At 37.5% G+C, this 12,021-nt stretch overlaps 1 protein-coding gene across 2 annotated transcripts in view; it reads left to right on the top strand.

The window, feature by feature from the left end:
* The window catches only part of LOC133658771 (NT-3 growth factor receptor-like), a 97,768-nt gene that overhangs the window by 51,411 nt on the left and 34,336 nt on the right, over positions 1-12,021 (top strand). For both annotated transcript variants that reach the window (XM_062061152.1, XM_062061150.1), the window contains one exon: positions 1,330-1,376. In XM_062061152.1, the coding sequence (XP_061917136.1) occupies positions 1,330-1,376 (47 nt within the window). The remainder of the gene's footprint in view (positions 1-1,329; positions 1,377-12,021) is intronic.

Consider the following 12,021-nt stretch of genomic DNA (forward strand, 5'->3'; position numbering starts at 1 on the left):
GGCTATTTCTGGCAATTTATTTAAGTGTGTATCAAACTGGTAGCCCTTCGCATTAATCAGTACCCAAGAAGTAGCTCTTGGTTTCAAAAAGGTTGGTGACCCCTGTGGTAGAGGTTGCCCCAAAGAGATTTGCGCGAGTATGCCATGTTTATTCAGTTGTAGTCCAAAGTCGTAGTCAATAAGTTCCTTATTTTTCTCTACTCTCCTGTTGTGGCAAACTGGTTCATACATGCACATGCATGCAAAAATCCTCCGTTGTTGCCATTTTTAATAAAAAGTAGCCAATATTTCTAACTTACAATAAATCTGTCAGTAGAGTTGATATGGAAGCGCTTAAAATACAACATGGCTGACAGGGAGAAGACGCAGTCAAAAAGGGCGTGGCCTGGAGGGGGACTTTGGCATGTAAATAAAACCGCCCACAAAACAACGCATTCTAAAGAGACAGTCAGAAAGCAACAAGATGGTCTGCAAGACAAAATCATTGCAATTTTTGGACCAAAATACCACCATCACATGTTATATAATAATAATAATAATTCTAATAATAATAACAATGGATTAGATTTTATATCGCGCTTTTCTATTGTTAGATACTCAAAGCGCTCACAGAGAAGTTATATAGACCACTAGTGCCTGACCACTGGTGCCCGACCACCAGTGCGTTATGCATTTGTTACCGGTTGGCAGAGAAACATTAAATAAATTATAAACGACTGCATTGTCTCAGACATAACTTTCATTTGTCCTACGAGACCTAATCTTGTTCAAAGATGTGTAATTAAACTCTTGATAGGAAGTTACCATTTATTACATTAGTTATATCTTTGTTCCATGATACAATGCACATTAATGAACTTATAAAATGTAAATGTGCCAGATTGTTGCCAAACAATCATTTCCATCTGCATTCCACAGCAGGTTGATGGTTTATTATTAAAAAGTAGATAACATTTACCTGCAAAGAAACTATAGGGCTCCCACTAATTTAGCATTATGGTGGGTTGTATTTTACATGCTCTTATTTTTCTTGTATTTATCTGCCACACGTGGAAGGCCGGTGCGTGAAAATAATGCTTACATTGAACAGGTCACTGGTGCAAAAAAGGTTTTGGACCCCTGATTAGACCTCAACGAAATGTTTTAAATGCAGTTAAAACATCATTATTTGACCCCTTTAAGTCACCATAAAATAGTTTTCCATTTGAAAATCTACTCTGAGTATTCTTACTGATTTTTTTAGTCATGTATTTCTATTTTTCTCATTGAGTCAGCACACCAGAAACTATTTTAACATTCTGTCTTCATCTGCTTGCATTTTTCCTCAAGTAACCCCAACAACAGAGACTCCTGCCCAACATGACGATACCTTTTGGGTGAGTGTCAATGTTTTCTTAGTCTTTTTCTGTATTCTTCCTGTTCAAACACACTTTCAATATGGATCCCACACACACTTCTCACTCTTACCAATATGTTATTGTTGAGTCCTGGCCAATTGCCTCCTCCTGGGCTGGAGGATGTTTCTAGTGTGTAGATTGACAAATTTACCACTCCGGTGACGACCCAGCTTGTTGAACAGAGAGGAACTACAGTATATTAACCAGCTGGCATCACTACAGGTTCTGTAGTACCTGGATTGAGTCAAGACAGACAACGCTCCTTCGCGTGTGAGCCAGACACCCAATGGTCAAATATGATATCATTTTAGCTACTTCAATTGTTGACCACTCCCGGTGATTGTTAGCATTGGGATCCTAACAAGTTACACACGTGCAATAATCTGAGTGCCGTAAATAACGTTTGGTCCGCCTGATTCTGACATTGGTATCGCATTGAGCTATGGCCTAGACCGGGGGTCGGCAACCCGCGGCTCTAGAGCCGCATGCGGCTCTTTAGCGCCGCCCTAGCGGCTCTCTGGAGCTTTTTCAAAAATGTGTGAAAAATGGAAAAAGATGACGGGAAAAAAAATATTTTGGGTTTTAATATGGTTTCTGTAGGAGGACAAACATGACACAAACCTCCCTAATTGTTATAAAGCACACTGTTTATATTAAACATGCTTCACTGATTCCAGTATTTGGCGAGCGCCGTTTTGTCCTACTCATTTTGGCGGTCCTTGAACTCACCGTATTTTGTTTACATATATAACTGTCTCCGACTTCCTAGGACGTGTTTTATGCCACTTCTTTTTCTGTCTCATATTGTCCACCACACTTTTAATGTTGTGCGTGAATGCACAAAGGTGAGTTTTGTTGATGTTATTGACTTGTGTGGAGTGCTAATCAGGCATATTTGGTCACTGCATGACTGCAAGCTAATCGATGCTAACATGCTATTTAGGCTAGCTATATGTACATATTGCATCATTATGCCTCATTTGTACGTATATTTGAGCTCATTTAGTTTCCTTTAAGTCCTCTTAATTCAATTCATATCTCATGACACACTATCTGTATGTAATATGGCTTTTAATTTTTTGCGGCTCCAGACAGATTTGTTTTTTGTATTTTTGCTCCAATATGGCTCTTTCAACATTTTGGGTTGCCGACCCCTGGCCTAGACCAGGGGTGCCCACACTTTTTCAGCAAGCGAGCTACTTTTCAAATGACCAAGTCGAGGTGATCTACCTATACATACAGTACAGGCCAAAAGTTTGGACACACCTTCTCTTTCAATATGTTTTCTTTATTTTCATGACTATTTACATTGTACACCGTAAAAATGTGAAATAACTGAAAACATGTTTTATATTCTAGTTTCTTCAAAATAGCCACCCTTTGCGCTGATTACTGCTGTGCACACTCTTGGGATTCTCTCGATGAGCTTTAAGCGCACCTGTGAAGTGAAAACAATTTCAGGTGACTACCAAGAGTGTGCAAAGCAGTAATCAGAGCAAAGGGTGGCTATTTTGAAGAAACTACAATATAAATAAACATGTTTTCAGTTTTTTCACATTTTTTTGTTAAAGGCCTACTGAAAGCCACTACTACCGACCACGCAGTCTGATAGTTTATATATCAATGATGAAATCTTAACATTGCAACACATGCCAATACGGCCGGGTTAACTTATAAAGTGCAATTTTAAATTTCCTGCGACACTTCCGGTTGAAAACGTCTATGTATGATGACATATGCGCGTGACGTCATGGAGAGAACGCAAGTATTCGGACCCCATTGGATCCAATACAAAAAAGCTCTGTTTTCATCCTAAAATTCCACAGTATTCTGGACATCTGTGTTAGTGAATCTTTTGCAATTTGTTTAATGAACAATGGAGACTGCAAAGAAGAAAGCTGTAGGAGGGATCGGTGTATTAGCGGCGGACTACAGCAACACAACCAGAAGGACTTTGAAGGGATAACAGACGCGCTAGCCGGCGACCTCACCTTGACTTCCTCCGTCTCTGGGCCGCCGACCGCATTGGTCCATTCTCACTTTTCTGTCTACACACTGTGTCTGCTTCTAAGTACTCAGTAACCTTGCGCTGCCAAACATGCTCCTCTGCTCGTAAAACCAGCAATGTCATGACGTGATGACACGCTGTCATGCCTGTAAAAAATAAAATACGGCCAACCGGTACTTTTCATTCATTAGTACCACAATTCTATACTAGTAGCTGTATACCGTATAACCCTACTAAATACAAATATGCAGTGCGCTTTGTTGGCAAGCATGAGAAAGCCCTGAGAGCTGACTCTATGGCGTGAAAACTGCTTGACAGCAATGTCACAGGCTTCTAGAAGGAAGTTAAAAATATAAATAGGGTTAAAGCAGCATTGCCATGTAACATTGAGGGTGTATCTGGTGGAAGAAATATAACTGAACTATAGAGGCATCACTATGCTGCTTTATTCAACAGTGTCAGAAGTGAGCCATATTGTATAGGCAACATAGAGGAGGAAGTGGTACACATCAGCCCCATTTCCCAAGTCATCAGGCAACTAGCAGATAACAAAGCATGTGGCATGGATAATATTACTGCAGAGCACCTGTAGCTGTGTTGCTCTCAATCTGGTTTACAGGGTTGGTAACGCATGGCATCCTGCCAGATGCTATGCTGACAGTTATTTTAGTACCTGTACCTATTAAAGATAGGGTTGGTATTGATCCATCACCCTAGCCAATATGCTATATACCAGGGGTCACCAACGCGGTGCCCGCGGGCACCAGGTAGCCCGTAAGGACCAGATGAGTAGCCCGCCGGCCTGTTCTAAAAATAGCTCAAATAGCAGCACTTACCAGTGAGCTGCCTCTATTTTTTAAATTGTATTTATTTACTAGCAAGCTGGTCTCACTTTGCCCGACATTTTTAATTCTAAGAGAGACAAAACTCAAATAGAATTTGAAAATCCAAGAAAATATTTTAAAGACTTGGTCTTCACTTGTTTAAATAAATTCATTAATTGTTTTACTTTGCTTCTTATAACTTTCAGAAAGACAATTTTAGAGAAAAAAATACAACCTTAAAAATGATTTTAGGATTTTTAAACACATATACCTTTTTACATTTTGAATTCCTTCCTCTTCTTTCCTGACAATTTAAACCAATGTTCAAGTAAAAAAATATTTTTTATTGTAAAGAATAATAAATACATTTTAATTTAATTCTTCATTTTAGCTTCTGTTTTTTCGACGAAGAATATTTGTGAAATATTTCTTCAAACTTATTATGATTAAAATTCAAAAAAATTATTCTGGCAAATCTAGAAAATCTGTAGAATCAAATTTAAATCTTATTTCAAAGTCTTTTGATTTTCTTTTAAAATTTTTGTTCTGGAAAATCTAGAAGAAATAATGATTTGTCTTTGTTAGAAATATAGCTTTGTTTGTTATATATTCTAACAAAGTGTAGATTGGATTTTAACCTATTTAAAACATTTCATCAAAATTCTAAAATGAATCTTAATCAGGAAAAATTACTAATGATGTGCCATAAATTCATTTTTTAATTTTTTGTCTTCTTTTTTTCGGTTGAATTTTGAATTTTAAAGAGTCGAAATTGAAGATAAACTATGTTTCAAAATTTAATTGTCATTTTTTTCGTGTTTTCTCCTCTTTTAAACCGTTCAATTAAGTGTAAATATCATTAATTATTAATAATAACATAGAGTTAAAGGTAAATTGAGCAAATTGGCTATTTCTGGCAATTTATTGAAGTGTGTATCAAACTGGTAGCCATTCGCATTAATCAGTACCCAAGAAGTAGCTCTTGCTTTCAAAAAGTTTGGTGACCCCTGCTATATACTATCTAAAGTGCTGGAAAGTGTGATAATAGACAGAGTTGGGGATCTTATTTGCACCGCGGACAACCCATTTGGCTTTAAGAGCAAGCACAGCACTGACTTGTGTATTTATGCTTTTAAAGAAGCAGTAGAACAATACAGAGGGCAGGGCTCTACAATGTTGGTAGGTTTTATTGATGCATCTAAAGCAGGGGTCACCAACGCGGTGCCTGCGGGCACCAGGTAGCCCATAAGGACCGGATGAGTAGCCCGCTGGCTTGTTCTAAAAATAGCTCAAATAGCAGCACTTACCAGTGAGCTGCCTCTATTTTTTAAATTGTATTTATTTACTAGGAAGCTGGTCTCGCTTTGCCCGACATTTTTAATTCTAAGAGAGACAAAACTCAAATAGAAATTGAAAATCCAAAAAAATATTTTAAAGACTTGGTCTTCACTTGTTTAAATGAATTCATAATTTTTTTTACTTTGCTTCTTATAACTTTCAGAAAGACAATTTTAGAGAAAAAATACAACCTTAAAAATTATTTTAGGATTTTTAAACACATATACCTTTTTACCTTTTAAATTCCTTCCTTTTCTTTCCTGACAATTTAAATCGATGTTCAAGTAAATTTATTTTTTTTATTGTAAAGAATAATAAATACGTTTTAATTTAATTCTTCATTTTAGCTTCTGTTTGTGAAATATTTCTTCAAACTTATTATGATTAAAATTCAAAAAAATTATTCTGGCAAATGTAGAAAATCTGTAGAATCAAATTTAAATCTTATTTCAAAGTCTTTTGAATTTCTTTTAAAATTTTTGTTCTGGAAAATCTAGAAGAAATAATGATTTGTCTTTGTTAGAAATATAGCTTGGTCCAATTTGTTATATATTCTAACAAAGTGTAGATTGGATTTTAACCTATTTAAAACATGTCATCAAAATTCTAAAATTAATCTTAATCAGGAAAAATTACTAATGATGTTCCATAAATTATTTTTTTAATTTTTTCAAAAAGATTCGAATTAGCTCGTTTTTCTCTTCTTTTTTTTGGTTGAATTTTGAATTTTAAAGAGTCGAAATTGAAGATAAACTATGTTTCAAAATGTAATTGTCATTTTTTTCGTGTTTTCTCCTCTTTTAAACCGTTCAATTAAGTGTAAATATAATTCATTATTAATAATAACATAGAGTTAAAGGTAAATTGAGCAAATTGGCTATTTCTGGCAATTTATTTAAGTGTGTATCAAACTGGTAGCCCTTCGCATTAATCAGTACCCAAGAAGTAGCTCTTGCTTTCAAAAAGGTTGGTGACCCCCGATCTAAAGCATTTGACAGAGTCAACCATCACAAACTCTTCACCAAGCAAAAGCATAGGGGTCATCATACATATTCTGGCATGTTGGTACAACAGGCAGACTATGCAGGTAAAATGGGGGAGTAGTTTATCCTCTCCTTTTAGAGTTGGCAATGGGGTACAGCAGGGTGGGCTTCTATCACCAGGCCTTTATATGGATAACCTTGTCAAGGCAGTTGAGAGATTGTAGAACAGGGTGCATATTTGGGAACACCTTACTCAACCACTTTATGCACGCTGATGATTTGGCCATTATATCTTTCAGTAGTGCAGGGTTTCAACAGCTTCTAGACTATGGAGTCAAGTTTGACATCAAGTATAATGCCACAAATAGTATGGTAATATGTTGGACCAAGGAGGATCAACATCTTAATTTCCCAGTTTTCTACTTGTCTGGTCAAACCCTGTCTGTGTGCAACAATGTAAGATATTCAGGCCACATCATCAATGATGAGATGGAGGATGATGCTGACATGCTTAGACAGAGAATAATGCTGTATGTCCACAAAGTGTAGATCCTATTTGTTACCCTGATCTCCTCGTGCGGTTGTTCCTGGCCTGCTTGAACAGGCGTTCTCTTTAACCTGACACAACTACCTAAGTTAGCCCTAGTTAAAACCAGGGCTTCTTCTTGTTGTGTGTGCAGAAGGTCTTAGTCTGCACACACACAGAGAAGCTGACATATGATGTCACAGGTCAGTGAGTTTTTAAAGCAACTTCAAAGACACTCTAATCAGTACGATCAAAACAGGCCTGTAACTACTCTTTTGATTCCTTTGACCATCTCTTTACAGTCTACAAGCTTAGCAGTTTTTAACTTTTGCCTGTAGGTCGGGAATCGGGATGAGGGGAATTAGACAGTGATCAGAGATTTCGAAAGCTGCAATGTGAACAGAGCAATAAGAGTCCTTACTCTTTATTACTGTTACCCAAGGCTGAGGTCGGATGTAAACACCGACCATAACAAAGGAGGAGAACTCCCGTGGTTAATAAACTGGTTTACGGTTTCAGTAAAACCCAGGGCAGCAGATCTACAAAAATCTATATTTCTGGTGTTAAGGAGCAGCAGTTCGTCCAATTTATTAGCCAGGAAGTGGACATTCGCCAGGTGACTGGATGGAAGCACAGTGCGTAATCCCCTCTACCTCTGTTTAATGAGTGCACCTGCTTGTTTTCAATGTTCATAAAGAGTTGCTCCTCCTCCAGTAAGAATCTCTGCGTAACTTTCTGGTTCAATGAGAACAAGTAAAAAAAGTTTGGCAGAGGACTGTCCAATATTTTATAGTTCTTCTCTCGAGGAAGAGACCAAAAAAGGGGAATAAAAAATTGCAAAAATAAGGAAAAACGCAACAATTACAAGAGAGCGCAGTACCGTGGCAACCATCCGCGGCGCCATCCTGATAACACTTCCACACAACGACTTGCACAATCAAGAAAAAACAAATCATATAGTACTTAATTTTAAAAATTGCTCTGACTATTAATGACAGGGTCCCCTCGGGTCAATAAAGCCTTAAAAGAATGCATTCATAGTAAGTTAAACATATTACATTAAACAGTTTTAAGTTGTCATATTTGTCTTTTTTCCCCAAAATATAGTCTTCATTTTTCAATTTAGAGATCTTAGAAATGTCTTACAAGTCTTTGATATTGTAATTGAAAAATGAGCACATACCCTGGGATTAGGAAGGGGACCAATCTCAGTACTTTTTTTGGCTCCGACTGAATGCTGCTGGTCCTACCGGGCGCCGATTCACGTAAAATTGAATAGTGCAACGTTATGGTACCTGGGTTGCGAGTGACGTCATGTCCAGTTGCAGACTCAGCCTACTTTAACTAGGAATGTATTAATAATAACCACTAAACCCCTGACGGTTAGTGTTACCGTTTAAATGAACATGATTAATAATTGCACTTTGACTCACAGACTGACTGGTGCCCGCTCGCTATCTTAAATTAAGTTAAAGTACCAATGATTGTCACACACACACTGGGTGTGGCGAAATTATTCTCTGCATTTGACCCATCACCCTTGATCTCCTAACATGAAAACAAGAGACATTAACGCATTTAGCCATTAAGAAACAATATACCCCAATCTAAACTTGAATAAGCATATTTCTGTCTGAGCAACTGAACTATTCAATGTTGCACATTGAAGCTACAAGCTGTGCTGTCAAATCACAGAATGATCAATCGGAGAAATACGAGACAGGAGTGGTTTTGTAGTCCGTTAAGGAACGCTGAACGGAGTAGTACAACCAAAGAGTAAAACACTCGCCAGAAATACTAAATAATATATTTTATTTGGAACACACTTTTCATTTAAATAAATCCTAAAGTGCTACAGTACAAACCAATATTAAAACAATAAAAGCTAAGCCATCAAAACAGACAAAATACTATGATTAAAACACTACCAGTGAAGCGTTAAAAAAATAAAACATGCACAATAGTGGCTTTTATAACAATATGTCTATTTACTCTAGTTATTTAAAAATATATATAAAGTCAAGAGGGACAAACGGTAAAAAATGTGTGGACGTATGTTACATCCCTAAATCTAACACTTGACCATCACTCCGCAGTAGTGAGAGCGGACTCAGCCAAACTCCTTCTGGTGTGATGTTGCAGTTTTTAATACTGACAAAGCAATTGACTCAGAAATGTAATAATACAACAAGAGACAACAACTGGTCAGCAGTTACAAAAATCAGCTCTTTAAAAAAAAAAAATTATTATGTTAATTCTTATAAACATTAATTTTATCAACACACACAAAAGTACTGAAAATTGGCACCGTTGAGTACCGGTATTAATTCCCAGGTCCCGGGAATAGGTACCGTATTGGTTGAAATGTGAAAGGTGATGGATGCCCTAACTAACCATAGTGACACATTTCTTTTGTTGTGGATAATATTAAGGGAGTTTTCTCATAATTTAAAATGAAAATGTTGACAGATATTAAGTAAGATTAAAGGCCGACTGAAATGAATTGTTTTTATTTAAACGGGGATAGCAGATCCATTCTATGTGTCATACTTGATCATTTCACGATATTGCCATATTTTTGCTGAAAGGATTTAGTAGAGAACATCGACGATGAAGTTCGCAACTTTTGGTCGCTGATTAAAAAAAAGCCTTGCCTGTACCGGAAGTAGTGTGACGTTGCAGGCTGAAGGGCTCCTCACATCTGCACATTGTTTACACCAGCAGCGAGAGCGATTTGGACCGAGAAAGCGGCGATTACCCCATTCATTTGAGCGAGGATGAAAGATTTGTGGATGAGGAAAGTGAGAGTGAAGGACTACAGTGCAGTGCAGGGCGTATCTTTTTTCGCTCTGACCGTAACTTAGGTACAAGGGTTCATTGGATTCCACACTTTCTCCTTTTTCTATTGTGGATCACGGATTTGTATTTTAAACCACCTCGGATACTATATCCTCTTGAAAATGAGAGTCGAGGACGCGAAATGGACATTCACAGTGACTTTTATCTCCATGACAATACATCGGCGAAACACTTTAGCTACGGAGCTAACGTGATAGCAACGGGCTCAAATGCAGATAGAAACAAAATAAATAAACCCCTGACTGTGTCACGTTCTGGATTCATGGTGCGGCGGGATTTTTGTTCTCCCAAGATGCAAAGGACGAAAACCGGACAGGATTTGCAGGTAAAGACATGATTTAATTATCAAATAACACAAAACTGGTACAAAACAGAAAACAACCCGACAGGACGAGGTGCCGAGCGCACCGGAAGCTAAGGCTAACACTTAGCACAGATAGTATCTACTAGCAGGAGTTAGGAAACGAGAACAAACCTACGTGGCAGTCGCGGGATGCAAAACAAAGAAGCCAGGACGACTGACTGAGAAGGCAGGCTTTAAATAATAATGTCAATAATAACCAACAGGTGTGTGTCGGGAACCCCAGCGGCAGGTGAACGTAATTAGTTACTATGGTAACTAAACTCAGAGGTGCTAAATAGATACTAAGAAGGAGTCCAAGACTAGCAGAAAAACACAAATGACTATAAAACAAACAGAAATATGATCCGGGCAGCGGATCATAACAGACTGGAAGGATAGACAGAAAATCAACAATACTATTAAACCGTGGACATGTAAATACACGGTTAATGCTTTCCAGCTTGGCGAAGATTAACAATGCTGTTGCTAACGACGCCATTGAAGCTAACTTAGCAACCGGACCTCACAGAGCTATGATAAAAACATTAGCGCTCCACCTACGCCAGCCAGCCCTCATCTGCTCATCAACACCCGTGCTCATCTGCGTTCCAGCGATCGACGGAAAGACGAAGGACTTCACCCGATCATCCGTGCGGTCTGCGGCTAGCGTCGGCTAGCGCGTCTGCTATCCAAGTAAGTCCTCCTGGTTGTGTTGCTACAGCCAGCCGCTAATACACCGATCCCACCTACAACTTTCTTCTTTGCAGTCTTCATTGTTCATTAAACATATTGCAAAAGATTCACCAACACAGATGTCCAGAATACTGTGGAATTTTGAGATAACAACAGAGCATTTTTGTATTGGATTCAAAGGCGTACCAATACTTCCGTTTAACTAGTGACGTCACGCCCATACGTCATCATACAAAGACGTTTTCAACCGGAAGTTTAGCGGGAAATTTAAAATTGCTCTTTATAAGTTAACCCGGCCGTATTGGCATGTGTTGCAATGTTAAGATTTCATCATTGATATATAAACTATCAGACTGCGTGGTCGGTAGTAGTGGCTTTCAGTAGGCCTTTAAAGCTCATATGACTTTGTCAAGTGTATCTATGACTGCAAGGCTTCCCAAACTTGCAAAAGACTTGGACATGACTCAGAATTTAACTCTCCCTTTTTATTACATATTTTTACTCAGTGGAATTAAGTAAAAAAACCTTTGAACAAAATTGTATTTAGCAAATACAAAACAGTTTATAAACATACCCATTTTAAACATTTATTTTACAATTTCACTTTTTTATATACAGTTTCAGGATTTTACCAACTTATTATCATGCATTTCAGCATTAATGTCTTAATCTTTGCTAAAAAATAGTATCACCTATAAACTACAATTTACCGTCAGTCACAACTTTAAAACAGCTAATTGATAAATTATAATAATGCATTTTAAACTTCATTTCATCCACATCACAAGTATGCAACCAAATTTAAATGTACCTAATAACATTTTAACTTAAATATTATATTACATCTAAATCAATGAAATAAACTATACAAATACAAAGCAAATGTTTTATTCCTATTTATAAGACACCAGATAACCCCACTAATTATTAATATACTGAACTCTCTCTCCTTCTGTTCCTACCTCATTCTCCGTCACACCCGCCTCAAAAAAGCTGGAGTTGACACTAAAGCCATTAGCAACTTCTGGCCCATCTTCATCCATCCTATTT

The sequence above is a fragment of the Entelurus aequoreus genome, linkage group LG10, assembly GCF_033978785.1.
Source record: "Entelurus aequoreus isolate RoL-2023_Sb linkage group LG10, RoL_Eaeq_v1.1, whole genome shotgun sequence".
Classification (NCBI taxonomy): domain Eukaryota; kingdom Metazoa; phylum Chordata; class Actinopteri; order Syngnathiformes; family Syngnathidae; genus Entelurus; species Entelurus aequoreus.